This window comes from Salvelinus sp. IW2-2015, linkage group LG4q.2 (genome assembly GCF_002910315.2).
Source record: "Salvelinus sp. IW2-2015 linkage group LG4q.2, ASM291031v2, whole genome shotgun sequence".
Taxonomy (NCBI): domain Eukaryota; kingdom Metazoa; phylum Chordata; class Actinopteri; order Salmoniformes; family Salmonidae; genus Salvelinus; species Salvelinus sp. IW2-2015.
The window spans coordinates 26587995-26603869 of NC_036843.1; the positions used below are offsets into that span (position 1 = coordinate 26587995).

The 15875-nt window shown below is 42.6% G+C and overlaps 1 protein-coding gene across 1 annotated transcript; it reads left to right on the forward strand.

Moving 5' to 3' along the window:
* Positions 1–7234: 7234 nt before the first annotated feature.
* stx11a (syntaxin 11a) lies at positions 7235–10998 on the forward strand. Its single transcript, XM_023987041.2, has 2 exons — positions 7235–7338; positions 9699–10998. The coding sequence occupies exon 2, from the start codon at positions 9704–9706 to the stop codon at positions 10577–10579; it is 876 nt and encodes a 291-aa protein (XP_023842809.1). The 5' UTR covers positions 7235–7338; positions 9699–9703; the 3' UTR covers positions 10580–10998.
* Positions 10999–15875: the final 4877 nt, after the last annotated feature.

Consider the following 15875-nt stretch of genomic DNA (forward strand, 5'->3'; position numbering starts at 1 on the left):
CCAGGCATATAATTAAAACATTCTAAAGCGCACACATCAACTCGGCAGGTTCAGCCCTATAGAAGCCTATAACTTGGGTCTCCAAATTTCATCAACGCTAATTATAAGGGCACACAACTATAATTCTGAATCACGGTACTGCTATGTATAGCCTACTTCACTGTGGAAAAGGAGCACACGTCATAATGATATGATTTTCAGTTTGCTTCGATGACTGGTTTCACATTCGTCTCCAGGGATCATAAGGGAAAATCATCTAAAACAATTGCTATGTGTTTTTATAATCCCCTCCTCCAAACTGATGACTTATTTACCTAGCTCTTATCCATAGATCTGATCAATTTATAAATTACAGTCCATGGCGAATGCTGTTATTTCTATCAGGAAAAAAGGAAGTAGATGCTTTTTCCACTTGGAACAGGCAGGTTCGCTCAACCAAATTCATGGTTTCCTTGCACGTAAAGGTGGTGTAATTATGAGGGCATTAAGCAGTGTGAATTACACTATGACATTCATTTAAACAGTAAAAAAAGATTACCTTTTAATGTGGCATGAACACAACCAGTCATGATATTGTCATCTGATTGTCAAACAAATCACTTTAAAAAGTAGGCATGTTCTTCCACAACATTATTCCAACATCCAAACTGATAGCGTCACGTTCGTTTTGTTACTTGGTTAGTTTGTTTAGTGTTCTTTCTTCATTAAAAGAAGAATGTATGCATATCACGCTGCGCCTTGGTCTCCTCATTACAACAATCGTGACAGAAGAACCCACCATAAAAGGACCAAGCAGCGTGTTCAGGAGGAGCAGTCAGTATGGACATGGAAAGAAATACTGGATGGAGCAGGACCCTGGACACAGCCGGGGGAGTATCGCCTTTCTAAAGCGGAACGGCGATACTACGAGGAGAAGTACCGAGGGGACAGGACTCTGCCATGGAAGCAGGTAGAAACAGCGCAGGAGGAACGGCGAAGATATGAGGGGACACGGCTAGCACGGAAGCCCGAGAGGCAGCCCCAATACATTTTTTGGAGGGGGCACACGAGGAGATTGGCTGAGTCAGGTTGGAGACCTGAGCCAACTCCTCGTGCTTACTGTGGGGAACGTGTGACTGGTCAGGCACCGTGTTATGCAGAGATGCGCACGGTGTCTCCAGTTCGCATTCTTAGCCCGGTGCGCTCTATTCCCATGTTGCCGGGCTAGAATGGGCCTCCAGCCAGGACGGATGGTGCCGGCTCAGCGCTCCTGGTCTCCAGTATACCTCCTTGGACCAGGATATCCTGCGCCGGCTCTGCGTACTGTGTCTAAGGTGCGTCTGCATAGTCCAGTGCGTCCTGTGTTAGCGCCCCGCACTTGCCGGGCTCAAGTGAGCATCCAGCCAGGACGCATTGTGCCAGCTCTACGCTGCAGATCTCCAGTGCACCTCCACAGTCCAGTATGTCCTGTGCCACCTCTCCGCACTAGCCCTGAGGTGCGTGTCCCCAGCCCGGTACCACCAGTTCCGGCACCACGCACCAGGCCTCCAGTGCGCCTCCAGAGTCCAGTACATCCTGTGTCTCCTCCCCGCACTCGCCCTGAGGTGCGTGTCCCCAGCCCGGTACCACCAGTGCCGCACCATGCACAGGCCTCCAGTGCGCCTCCAGAGTCCAGTACATCCTGTGCTCTCCCGCACTCGCCCTGAGGTGCGTGTCCCCAGCCCGGTACCACCAGTGCCGGCACCACGCACCAGACCTCCAGTGCGCCTCCAGAGTCCAGTACGTCCTGTGCCTGCTCCTCACACTCGCCATGAGGTGCGTGTCTCCAGCCCGGGACCACACCACCAGTACTGGCACCACGCACCAGGTATCCAGTGCGACTCGGCAGTCCAGAGTTCCGGCGACAGTACCCAGTCCCAGAGCTTCGGCGACAGTACCCAGTCCAGAGCTTCCGGCGACGGGCCACAGTCCGGAACCTCCAACGACGGGCCACAGTCCGGAACCTCCAACGACGGGCCACAGTCCGGAGCCTCCAGCGACGATCCCCAGTCCGGAGCCTCCAGCGACGATCCCCAGTCCGGAGCCTCCAGCGAAGGTCCCCGGCCCGGGGTCTCCAGCGATGGTCCCCGGCCCGGGGTCTCCGGCGATGATAAACAGTCCAGAGCCTCTGGCGATGAGCCACGGTTTAGCTCTACAAAGGCGGAGGGACCAGTGTAAAGATGGGGGGCGGCGTCCAGAACCAGAGCCGCCACCGAGGGTAGATGCCCACCCGGACCCTCCCCTATAAGTTCAGGTTTGCGGTCGGGAGTCCGCACCTTTGGGGGGGGTACTGTCACGCCCTGACCTTAGTTATCTATGCTTTCTGTATTATTTTGGTCAGGTCAGGGTGTGACGAGGGTGGGTATGCTTGTTTTTGTCTTGTCTAGGGTTTTTGTAGATCATAGGGTTTTTGTAAGTCTAGGTAATTGTAGGTCTATGGTGACCTGAATTGGTTCCCAATCAGAGGCAGCTGTTTATCGTTGTCTCTGATTGGGGATCCTATTTAGGTTGCCATTTTCCCTTTTGGTTTCGTGGGTTCTTGTCTATGTGTAGTTGCCTGTCAGCACTCGGTTTAGATAGCTTTAGATAGCAATTAATTGCAAAGTCCCTCTTTGCCATGCAAATGAACTGAATCCCCCAAAAACTTTTCCACTGCATTTCAGCCCTGCCACAAAAGGCAGGGCATGTCAACTGGTCCTTTTGTGGCAGGGCTGAAATGCAGAGAGTGATTCTCTCGTTAACACAGGTGTGAGTGTTGACGAGGACAAGGCTGGAGATCACTCTGTCATGCTGATTGAGTTTGAATAACAGACTGGAAGCTTCAAAAGGAGGGTGGTGCTTGGAATCCTTGTTCTTTCTCTGGCAACCATGGTTACCTGCAAGGAAACACATGCCGTCATCATTGCTTTGCACAAAAAGGGCTTCACAGGCAAGAATATTGCTGCCAGTAAGATTGCACCTAAATCAACCATTTATCGGATCATCAAGAACTTCAAGGAGAGCGGTTCAATTGTTGTGAAGAAGGCTTCAGGGCGCCCAAGAAAGTCCAGCAAGCGCCAGGACAGTCTCCTAAAGTTGATTCAGCTGCGGGATCAGGGCACCACCAGTACAGAGCTTGCTCAGGAATGGCAGCAGGCAGGTGTGAGTGCATCTGCACGCACAGTGAGGTGAAGACTTTTGGTAGATGGTCTGGTGTCAAGAAGGGCAGCAAAGAAGCCACTTCTCTCCAGGAAAAACATCAGGGACAGACTGATATTCTGCAAAAGATACAGGGATTGGACTGCTGAGGACTGGGGTAAAGTAATTTTCTCTGATGAATCCCCTTACCGATTGTTTGGGGCATCCGGAAAAAAGCTTGTCCGGAGAAGATAAGGTGAGCACTACCATCAGTCCTGTGTCATGCCAACAGTAAAGCATCCTGAGACCATTCATGTGTGGGGTTGCTTCTCAGCCAAGGGAGTGGGCTCACTCACAATTTTGCCTAAGAACACAGCCATGAATAAAGAATGGTACCAACACATCCTCCGAGAGCAACTTCTCCCAACCATTCAGGAACAGTTTGGTGACGAACAATGCGTTTCCAGCATGATGGAGCACCTTGCCATAAGGCAAAAGTGATAACTAAGTGGCTCGGGGAACAAAACATCGATATTTTGGGTCCATGGCCAGGAAACTCCCCAGACCTTAATCCCGTTGAGAATTTGTGGTCAATCCTCAAGAGGCGGGTGGACAAACAAAAACCCACAAATTCTGACAAACTCCAAGCATTGATTATGCAAGAATGGGCTGCCATCATTCAGGATGTGGCCCAGAAGTTAATTGACAGCATGCCAGTACGGATTGCAGAGGTCTTGAAAAAGAAGGGTCAACACTGGAAATATTGACTCTTTACATCAACTTCATGTAATTGTCAATAAAAGCCTTTGACACTTATGAAATGCTTGTAATTACACTTCAGTATTCCATAGTAACATCTGGAAAAAATATCTAAAGACACTGAAACAGCAAACTTTGTGAAAATTTATATTTGTCATTCTCAAAACTTTTGGCCACGACTGTATACTCGCACCATTTGATTAATGAAAATAGACATCTGTTACAAAACAACAAGAAGTGTGCCTAATGACAGTCCACCATTCCCATTGACTAGGCCTACATTACTTGATGTGTCTTGGTGCCAAATGTACCTTTTTTGTAGCCTGAAACGTCAGGACACCTGAAATGGGGCTGAAACTGTCTCTGGAAAAACAGGATGATCAACCTAACACACATACTCAATTTACTAGACTAGGGTACAATGTGTATTACCATGAGCTTCAAATAGGCCTGCCGGTAGCCAGTGGTATAGTATTTTTTTTTAAATAGGTGTGTAAACTCTGATTGCCGGTCGCGGTGAAAAAAGTACCGATCCCTATGCTTTCAATGCATTTTTTTAAAGGTGGGTGAACAGCGTTTACTTGCATTTACCCTCCTCCAGGCCTACACCACAGTGGAAGCCTACCCTCTCAACCAAGGCAATTTTAAACACATGAACACACGCAGACTAGTTAGCCTACATTCAATATAATACATTAGTTGAATCAAAACATGTTCTACACCCTAGTTCATGAGTTGTCCATAATTCATGAGTTAATGTTTGGAGTCTTCACAGATCGTGTGACATAAAACACTACCTTTCTTTCCTTACATGAATGACATGTATGACAGTGTTATTTTTCATTTTTAAACCCTGTACGAATAATAGATCTTGGAGATCTCGGGAAAATGCACTGTAAGTGTAACTATGCATACGTTTCATTTTATTATATTTTGTCGTGAAACAGTTCTCATGGGCACACAAATCCAAAATAATATAGGCCTATGCCGTTGCAAAATCGAATGCTTCTAACCGAAAGAGTCAACCATAGGCTTATTGTCATTAACGTATACTTGTTGGATGGATTCGATGCGCATTGTTATCTAGCTCTAGGCTGTAGGCTAGTCTAGTGAAATTATCAACCATCATCACATGGTCAACACATATAGACTCAATGGTTGCTAAAATGGGAAGAGGTCTGTCCATGATAGGGCGTTGCTCTGCATTCTTGACATCTCAGTCTACCAGACTCAGTCGACCAGACTACATGCCCTCGTTTTTTCGCACCTGGATTACTGCCCAGTTGTGTGGTCATGTGCGGCAAAGAGGGACATAGGTAAATTGCAGTTGGTCAAGAACAAAGCAGCACATATTGCACTTAGATGTACACGGAGGGAAAGTTCCAGTAACACGCATGTCAGTCTCTCCTGGCTCAAAGTTGTGAAGAGATTAACTGCCTCACTATTGGTCTTTGTGCAAGGTATTGTTGAAGGTACCGAAGTGTCTGTTCAAGCAGTTGGCCAACAGTTTGGACACTCATCGATCGGTACAACACAAGACATGCAACTAGAGGTCTCTTCACAGTCCCCAGGTCCAGAACAGAGGCTGGGAAACGCACAGTATTAAATAGAGCTATGACAACATGGGACGCTCTGCCACCCCAGATAACTCAAGGTAGGAATAAAAATAGTTTTTTTTTTAAACAGTTAAAAGAACACCTTACTGCACAAAGGGGACTGTGAAGAGACAGTCATTTTATATATATATTATTGTAATTTGCCATGTATTATGTATTAGACCTAGATATTGTGTGTATGTATTGATATATAGGCTATGTGTGACGTTTTAAATGTATTGTAATGAAACAGGCAGGGAGCAGGTCTCGAACCCTCGACCTTCTAGCCCGAGGTCCGGCGCGCTATCGACTGTGCCGCAAAAGCATGCTCGTGCGGCAGAGTCGATTTCCGCGGTTATAACCCCAGGGTCGTTACAGTATGTATTTCAGTCCTTGACTAATAATGTTCTGTACAATGTATTATGTTATGTTTCATAAGGACCCCAGGAAGAGTAGTTATGCTTTTGCAGCGGCTAATGTGGATCCTAATAAATACCAAATACCAAAGGTGATCCAGTAAAGAAAACAGATAGAAAATAATGAAGATAAATAAATGGTCTACTCCTTCTGGCCACAGATGGCACGGATAACACCAGTACCCGCGCACCTGAATAACAAAGCAATGAGCGCTCTAAACAGCTGAATGACTAAAGCAAACGATGAGAAATGAACGGATAAATATAATTCATTGGAATAATGGCTAGTTTTTTTATCAAGGTCTCCTGGCAAACAAATATGCATAAAGGAGCTCAGCTGAGCCTGAAATTCAGCACTTGGCCTACCAGCTGGGCAGCTTTCCCACATAGAAAAAAAATATGTTTATTATATATATTTTTTTTTTCACCTTTATTTAACCAGGTAGGCAAGTTGAGAACAAGTTCTCATTTACAATTGAGACCTGGCCAAGATAAAGCAAAGCAGTTCGGCACATACAACAACACAGAGTTACACATGGAGTAAAACAAACATACAGTCAATAATACAGTAGAAAAATAGACCGAGAGGTGAGAGGTGACAGAGAGGTGTTCGTTTCATTGGAATATTTTATTTTCATATTGACCACTGTAAAATATATTTACCACTGCTTTTTAAAGAAATATGAGAATGGCTAAATTAGCATTATGTGGAGACACGCCAAATTTAGACTATTGTTGCATTTAGGGGAGCTAAACTCCGCCGACTCCCCATTAATTCGTACCATGGAATTAAATCAAGGTCAGAATACCATGCTGTTCTCATGCTTATGTTCAAATTCAGAATATGCATAAGGAGAAAAGTGCATAAAACGGGAATTGTGTTCCATTTACGCACGCTTAACTCAGGTCGGAATCCGCCCCATAGGCACAATATGTTCCATGATGCTCATTCAAATATACCAGAAGTATAATGTACAACAACATTGATTAAATCTCTGTTTCCAGTAACATAAAACAACCACAATATAAATTATTACTGTCAACAATGTTTTAAGAGTTTAAAATATGAAAACGGGAACATGGTTGTTGTCCTTGCTTCCGCTTTTCACCTTCACTGTTGCTGTGGATGAGAAAAGTCAGAGCAGCCATGGGGAAACTCCCTGCCAGGGGTGTATTCAATAGAAACCAAACGGAACCAAACGTGCAGACACGGGAGGGCTCAATCTGAATTTACCCAATACGAAACGTTTTGTTACGATTTGCTACAGTTTGCACTAATGAATATACGAAATAAAGTAGGTGGTGGGCTGGTTCCTGGCAGACACAGCTAGATGACTAAACGGAGCAGAAAGGGGAAATGATTCTTCGAGCATTTGTCTGTTCTGTTTTAATGATGTTGGTGTTATAGGATAGTCTACGGATCACGATATCAGGTAAATGTTTCTGATTAAGTTTGGAGTTGTTTCAGTCCTGTTATTTAATTTAGCCTACTGTACGCTAGGTTATGATGAGATGCGTTTTGCTCATCAAGTTAAGTTTGGGTTGTTGGGCGAGTGAAATTTTGAGCTGCTTCATTTCATTTGAATGTTAATTATTCCTGAAATGTAATGTGTTGCGCATGTTTTCTGTTACAATAAATAATGTCGCCAATATACAGTACCAGTCAAAAGTTTGGGCACAACTACTTATTCAAGGGTTTTTCTTTATTTTTTAAAACTATTTTCTACATTGTAGAATAATAGTGAAGACATCAAAACTTTGAAATAACAAATATGGAATCATGTAGTAATCAAAAAAGTGTTAAACAAATCAAAATATATTTTAGATTCTTGAAAGTAGCCACCCTTTGCCTTGATGACAGCTTTGCACACTCTTGGCGTTCTCTCAACCACCTTCATGAGGAATGTTTTTCCAACAGTTTTGAAGGAATTCCCACATATGCTGAGCACTTGTTGGCTGCTTTTCCTTCACTCTGCGGTCCATCTCATCAAAAAACCATCTCAATTGGGTTGGGGTCGGGTGATTGTGGAGGCCAGGTCATCTGATGCAGCACTCAATCACTCTCCTTGGTCAAATAGCCCTTACACAGTCTGGAGGTGTGTTTTGGGTCATTGTCCTGTTGAAAAACAAATGATAGTCCCACTATGCGCAAACCAGGTGGGATGGCGTATCGCTGCAGAATATTGTGGTAGCCATGCTGATTAAGTGTGCCTTGAATTCTAAATAAAATACAGACAGTGTCACCAGCAAAGCACCCCCACACCATCACACCTCCTCCTCGATGCTTCACGGTGGGAATTACACATGCTGAGATCATCCGTTCACATACTCTGCATCTCACAAAGACATGGCGGTTGGACTCATTAGACCACTTGAACTCTGTGAAGCGTTTTATTTGGGTTGCAATCTGAGGTGCAGTTAACTCTAATAAACTTATCCTCTGCAGCAGAGGTAACTCTGGGTCTTCCATTCCTGTGGCGGACCTCATGAGAGCCAGTTTCATCATAGCGCTTGATGGTTTTTGGACTGCACTTGAAGAAAACTTCAAAGTTCTTGACATTTTCCGTTTTTGACTGACCTTCATGCCTTAAAGTAATGATGGACTGTTATTTCTCTTTGCTTATTTGAGCTATTATTGCCATAATATGGACTTGGTCTTTTACCAAATAGGGCTATCTTCTGTATACCATCCCTACCTTGTCACAACACAACTGATTGGCTCAAATGCATTAAGAAGGAAAGAAATTCCACAAAATAATTTTTAACAAGGCACACCTGTTAATTGAAATGCATTCCAGGTGACTACCTCATGAAGCTGGTTGAGAGAATGCCAAGAGTGTGCAAAGCTGGCATCATGGCAAAGGGTGGCTACTTTGAAGAATCTCAAATATAAAATATATTTTGATTTCTTTAACCTTTTTATGGTTTCTACATGATTCCTTATGTGTTATTTCGTAGTTTTGATGTCTTCACTACTATTCTACAATGTAGAAAATAGTACAAATAAAGAAAAACCCTTGAATGAGCACGTGTGTCCAAACTTTTGACTGGTACTGTACAGTAGGTGTGTACGTGTTTGTGTTTTGGCCTGATACTTTTGTCATGGTGTTCAGTTGGTGCACAGAAAGAAACTTGTCATATTGCATTCTCTTGTGTAGCCTACTGTAACAGTAAAATACATGTAGCCTCATGAAAGAGATTATAGAGAGACGATAAGTCATAACCTAAGCCTATAATTAAATGCTTGGAAAAGGTTTGAGGTGTGTTAAAGGGTGGTAAAGAAACACCACAGATTTGAACATCTATGTCTTTCAGTGATCAAATTGTTGTTAAAATCGTAACTTTTGTTATAGATGTCCTATGAGTCAATGGCCGGGAATCTAATAACTGATGTCTCTAAAAAATAAAGTCACCACCGCAACATGTAGGGGTGCTGAAAAAACCCAACATATTAATTAAAACATTGGGGGGAAATAAATCTTCGCTAATAGGTGTAATTTAATTTCCTCTTATAGAATGGCGTTAAATTGCCTTAATAGAAAGAGGGCTTGTGGCTGTTATCTGTTATCTGTTTAAATCAGATATTCTGCACTTAATACAGTTTATGCAGCTCGCTAACTTCTTTAAGGCATGAAAAAGTCAACATTTGCTGAAATTTCTTGCATGACCATAAAGAATGAAAACTGCACTGCTCTAGCAGGGTTCTGCTCTACAATATACAGGAAGTAGGATGAAAGAGAGGAGATGATAAGGAGATCATACAGTAACCCTCAATACTTTCCTCCCATTCCAGGTAGGATGAGAGACAGACTGGTTGACCTGAAGGGGGTGGCCCCCGCTTCTTCAGACGAGGGAGGTCAGGGTCGGGGCACTGATGACGAGGAACAGCTGGAGCACCAGTCAGTGGTGTTCGAAGGCGAAGACATGATGGACAGCATCTTCAGAGAGGTCCAGTCAATGAGGAAGGAGATCGCTCTGCTCCGGATGGATGTGAAGTGCCTGGGCAAGCAGAACACCCGATTCCTCACCTCTGTCCGTCGGATCAGCTCCATCAAACGAGACTCCAATGCCCTGGCCAAGGGCATCAAGACCCGGGGGGAGGGCATCTACACACGGCTGGAGAAAATCGGCATGCAGCACAAACGGCTGGAAGAAGAGCATGGTGCCCATTCTGCTCTGGTCCGCATGGTACGCTCACAGTATGTTTCTCTCACCGGGGCCTTCCATGAGGCCATGTCTGAGTACAACCAAGCGGAGATGGGCCAGAGGGAGAACTGCAAAACCCGGATCCAGCGCCAGGCAAAGATAATGGGCAAGGAGGTGACCGGAGATCAGATTGAGGAGATGGTCGAGACGGGTAAGTGGAACGTGTTCTCCGACAACCTCCTGGCGGACGGGCGGACGGCGCGATCAGCGCTTACGGAGATCGAGAACCGGCACAAGGAGCTGGTTGAGCTGGAGAGTCGGATCAAGGACATCCATGAGCTGTTCTTCCAGATGGCTCTGCTAGTGGAGGAACAGGGGGCCATGGTGGACAACATAGAGGCCAACGTAGTCGCAACAACAGACTTTGTGGGCAAGGCCCAGGCTCAGATCAAGCTGGCGGTGAAGTACAAGAAGAACAACCCCTGTAGGAAGTTGTTCTGTTGCTGTTTCCCATGCTGCAACAAGTGAGACCGATTGTGTTTTTGTTTTATCTCAAGTCAAGATCCTCTCAAAAGTGTTTTCATGGCCATGACAATGTATGTAAAGAAGTAGAAGTAATCAATTTGCAGTTGTTTACACAAGTATGCACTTGATCCTGAATATTTTCAGATGTACAGTATGGGTGTTCCAATGTACACTGAGTGTACAAAACATTAAGAACACCTTAATATTGAGTTGAACCTACTACCAATCCCCTTTGAAAGGCACTTAAATATTTTGTCTTGCCCATTCACCATCTGAATGGCACACAGACACAATCCATGTTTCCAGGTTTAAACATCCTTCTTTAACCGGTCTCCTCCCCTTCATCTACACTGATTGAAGTGGATTTAAACAGGTGACATCAATAAGGGATCATAGCTTTCAACTGATTCACCTGGTCAGTCTATATCATGGAAAGAGAAGGTGTTCCTAATGTTTTGTACACTCAGTGGTATGGTTTGTTTAAAATGATTATGCAGTTTGATGAGGGTGCCATTTTGTATGTCATGCAGCTATTTCTATCTTCTTATTGTACATGTAGACACCCTTGCCTAGCTGGTTAGGAGAGAGAGCCCCAGTATCTTGATGTCAAACCGCTGAAGCTAACATGCAATATAGTGTGATATGGGGTGTTCCATTTCTTTAATGTTGTAAAAAGAAAATTTGTTTGGTGCTCCAGGCTGGCAGTTAAAAGAATACTTGATTAACATCAAGAATGTTACTTGATTGCAGTTCAAATGTTTCCTTCTCCACTTCCTTTAACTTTCAGCTGTATTGAATGTTTTGATTATTTACAATTTTTTTATATTATTTATGTTTCATAACAGGATTTGGGAATTTTATGAATACAAATGCTGTAGAATGGCCCTTTGTGTTTCATTTGAGCATTCATTTTTGATGTACTCAATTACTTGATCATGATGCATCATTCTCAACTGTTATCATTGTGATACATTTGAGTTCTTTCATGGAGACACAACCGTTATTGCTACACTGATTGACGATATTGCAACTGAGGCAACCTCAAAATGACTCAACTGGATTTGACATTGTTAAGAAAACAAGAATGTGCCTCAATTTTTCCATTGTATAGTACACATCACATGCAGATTCCAAGAGACCATTGCTATTTCTAGTGTCCATCATGAGTCAAAAACAGACTCAGAATCCTCATCAGATTGCTGTGACGTGTAGGCTAACTTTCAACGTCTGTGTTCCATAACCCCACCAGCAAGTGAGGTACCTATCTCTCTGTTCGACAATCGCCCAATCCTAATCAACCACTCACTGCTCCTTCCCCACAGATATCTAATGATCCCGCGTGTAGATCTGAAAGGATTGGATGCGTAAACTTATAGTAATACTTCCACTATATGGACATCCATGAGCTGTTCTTGCAGATGGCTCTGCTGGTGGAGGAACAGAGGGCATGGTGGCCAACGTAGTCGCAACAACAGACTTTGTGGGCAAGGCCAGGCTCAGATCAAGCTGGCGTGAAGTACAAGAACAACGCCTGTAGGAAGTTGTTCTGTTGCTGTTTCCCATGCTGCAACAAGTGAGACAGACAGAGACCAATATCAGTGTTATTGTTTATCTCATGTCAAGATCCTCTCAAAAGTTTTTCATGGCCATGACAATGTATGTAAAGAAGTAGAATTAATCAATTTGCAGTTGTTTACACAAGTATGCACTTGATCCTGAATATTTTCAGATGTACAGTATGGGTGTTCCAGTGTACAAAACATTAAGAACACCTTAATATTAAGTTGAACCTACTACCATTCCCTTTGAAAGGCACTTAAATATTTTGTCTTGCCCATTCACCATCTGAATGGCACACAGAACAATCCATGTTTCCAGGTTTAACCATCTTCTTTAACCGGTCTCCTCCCCTTCATCTACACTGATTGGTGGATTTAACAGGTGACATAAATAAGGGAGCATAGCTTTCAACTGATTCACCTGGTCAGTCTATATCATGGAAAGAGAAGGTGTTCCTAATGTTTTGTACACTCAGTGGTATGTTTGTTTAAAATGATTTATGCAGTTTGAATGAGAATGTGTCATTTTGTATGTCATGCAGCTATTTCTATCTCTTATTGTACATTAACACCCTTGCCTAGCTGGTGTTAGGAGAGAGGACCAGTATCTTGATGTCAAACCGCTGAAGCTAACATGCAATATAGTGATATGGGGTGTTCCATTTCTTTAATGTTGTAAAAGTAAACATTTGTTTGGTGCCCAGGCTGGTAGTTAAAAGAATACTTGATTATCAATCAAGAATGTTTACTTGAGTGCAGTCAAATGTTTCCTTCTCCCACTATTCCTTTAACTTTCAGCTCTATTGAATGTTTGATTATTTTACAATTTTTTTATATTTTTATGTTTCATAACAGGATATTGGGAATTTATGAATACAAATGCTGTAGAATGGCCCTTTGTGTTTCATTTGAGCATTCATTTTTGATGTACTCAATTACTTGATCATGATGCATCATTCTCAACTGTTATCATTGTGATACATTGATTTCCTTTCTTGGAGACACAACCGTTATTGCTACACTGACTGATATTGCAACTGAAGGCAACCTCAAAATGACTCAACTGGATTTGACATTGTTAAGAAAACAAGAATGTGCCTCAATTTTTCCATTGTATAGTACACATCACATGCAGATATCCAAGAGACCATTGCTATTTCTAGTGTCCATCATGAGTCAAAAACAGACTCAGAATCCTCATCAGATTGCTGTGACGTGTAGGCTAACTTTCAACGTCTGTGTTCCATAACCCCACCAGCAAGTGAGGTACCTATCTCTCTGTTCGACAATCGCCCAATCCTAAATCAACCACTCACTGCTCCTTCCCCACAGATATCTAATGATCCCGCTGTGTAGATCTGAAAGGATTGGATGCGTAAACTATATAGTAATACTTCCACTATATGGACATCCATGAGCTGTTCTTGCAGATGGCTCTGCTGGTGGAGGAACAGAGGGCCATGGTGGCCAACGTAGTCGCAACAACAGACTTTGTGGGCAAGGCCAGGCTCAGATCAAGCTGGCGGTGAAGTACAAGAACAACCCCTGTAGGAAGTTGTTCTGTTGCTGTTTCCCATGCTGCAACAAGTGAGACAGACAGAGACCAATATCAGTGTTATTGTTTTATCTCATGTCAAGATCCTCTCAAAAGTGTTTTCATGGCCATGACAATGTATTTAAGAAGTAGAAGTAATCAATTTGCAGTTGTTTACACAAGTATGCACTTGATCCTGAATATTTTCAGATGTACAGTATGGGTGTTCCAGTGTACAAAACATTAAGAACACCTTAATATTAAGTTGAACCTACTACCATTCCCCTTTGAAAGGCACTTAAATTATTTGTCTTGCCCATTCACCATCTGAATGGCACACAGACACAATCCATGTTTCCAGGTTTAACATCCTTCTTTAACCGGTCTCCTCCCCTTCATCTACACTGATTGAAGTGGATTTAACAGGTGACATCAATAAGGGAGCATAGCTTTCAACTGATTCACCTGGTCAGTCTATATCATGGAAAGAGAAGGTGTTCCTAAGTTTTGTACACTCAGTGGTATGTTTGTTTAAAATGATTTATGCAGTTTGAATGAGGGTGCCATTTTGTATGTCATGCAGCTATTTCTATCTCTTATTGTACATTAACACCCTTGCCTAGCTGGTGTTAGGAGAGAGGACCCAGTATCTTGATGTCAAACCGCTGAAGCTAACATGCAATATAGTGTGATATGGGGTGTTCCATTTCTTTAATGTTGTAAAAGAAAACATTGTTTGGTGCTCCAGGCTGGTAGTTAAAAAAATACTTGATTAGTCAATCAAGAATGTTTACTTGAGTGCAGTTCAAATCCTTACTTCTCCCACTATTCCTAATACGTTCTGCTGTATTGAATGTTTGATTTTACAATTTTTTACATGTATGTTTAATGATGGGATATTGTGATTTTTATGAATACAAATGCTGTAGAATGGCCCTCTGTGTTTCATTTGAGCATCCCTTTTTGATGTACACAATTACTTGATAATGAGGCGTCATTCTAAACTTATGATTGTGATACATTTGAGTTCTTTTCTTGGAGACAACAGTTATTGCTACACTGACTGATATTGCAACTGAAGGCAACCTCAAAATGACTCAGCAGGATTTGACATTGTTAAGAAACAAGAATGTACCTTGATCTTTCCATTATTTCGTGCACATCACATGCAGATATCCAAGAGACCATTGCTATTTTTAGTGTCCAGCATGAGTCAAAAACAGACTCATAGAATCCTCATCAGATTGCTGTGACATGTAGGCTAACTTTCAACGTCAGTGTTCCATAACCCCACCAGCAAAGTGAGGTACCTATCTCTGTTTGACAATCGCCCAATCCTAAATCGACCACTGCCCCTTCCCGGAAGATATCTAATGATCCTGCTGTGTAGATCTGAAAGGATTGGATGTGCAAACTATATAGTCATACTCCACAAGTCAGTTGGTATAAACATAATTGAGCCTCAATCTATAGTGTAGAAGGTACTGTGTGTCCGATGTTTTAGAATGTGAGTCAATCACTTAGGCTACAGGAAGTTTGCGGCATATGGTGGTCATTGGGCAATCAAGCTTTGCCTATACCAAATTATTTATACTTTTAAGTATATTTTAGCAATTACATTTACTTTTGATACTTAAATACATTTAGAACCAAATACTTTTAGACTTTTACTCAAGTATTATTTTACTGGGTGACTAACTTTTACACGAGTTACTTTGTGTTAATTAAGATATCTATACTTTTACTCAAGTATCACAATTGGGTACGTCTTCTACCACTGGTCACAAAGTTCTCCCCAATGAAATGATTGCCTATAGACATCAAGGGAAAACAATACAAAGCACATCATTCAAATAACTGTACAATTGACTGCCCAATTTATGCCGTATCGTCATCAAGGGAATGTGTTCATTTGATAGAACACATTGTCAAGCGTTGATTTGTATTTGTTGATCAGGCTGAAGTCATTATGGTCAATCGACAGTTGTCTTGCAAAATCGTTACAATAGAATGAATGTCAGAGTAGCTATCTGCTTTGATAATTACAGTAACACCCGCTGCAACGACATATAATGCCATATAATGCCGTTTGATTAAGATGTTTTTACATTGGAATGTTACATTTTTGCGAGTAGCGTGAAAGAAAATATACCTTTCAGTATATATTGATATCCATGATCTGTTATTGGAACTGTTTTTGACGCCA

What these genes read in the sequence shown, in the direction of transcription:
- stx11a (XM_023987041.2), top strand. Translation starts at nt 9,704, where the DNA reads ATGAGAGACAGACTGGTTGACCTGAAGGGGGTGGCCCCCGCTTCTTCA.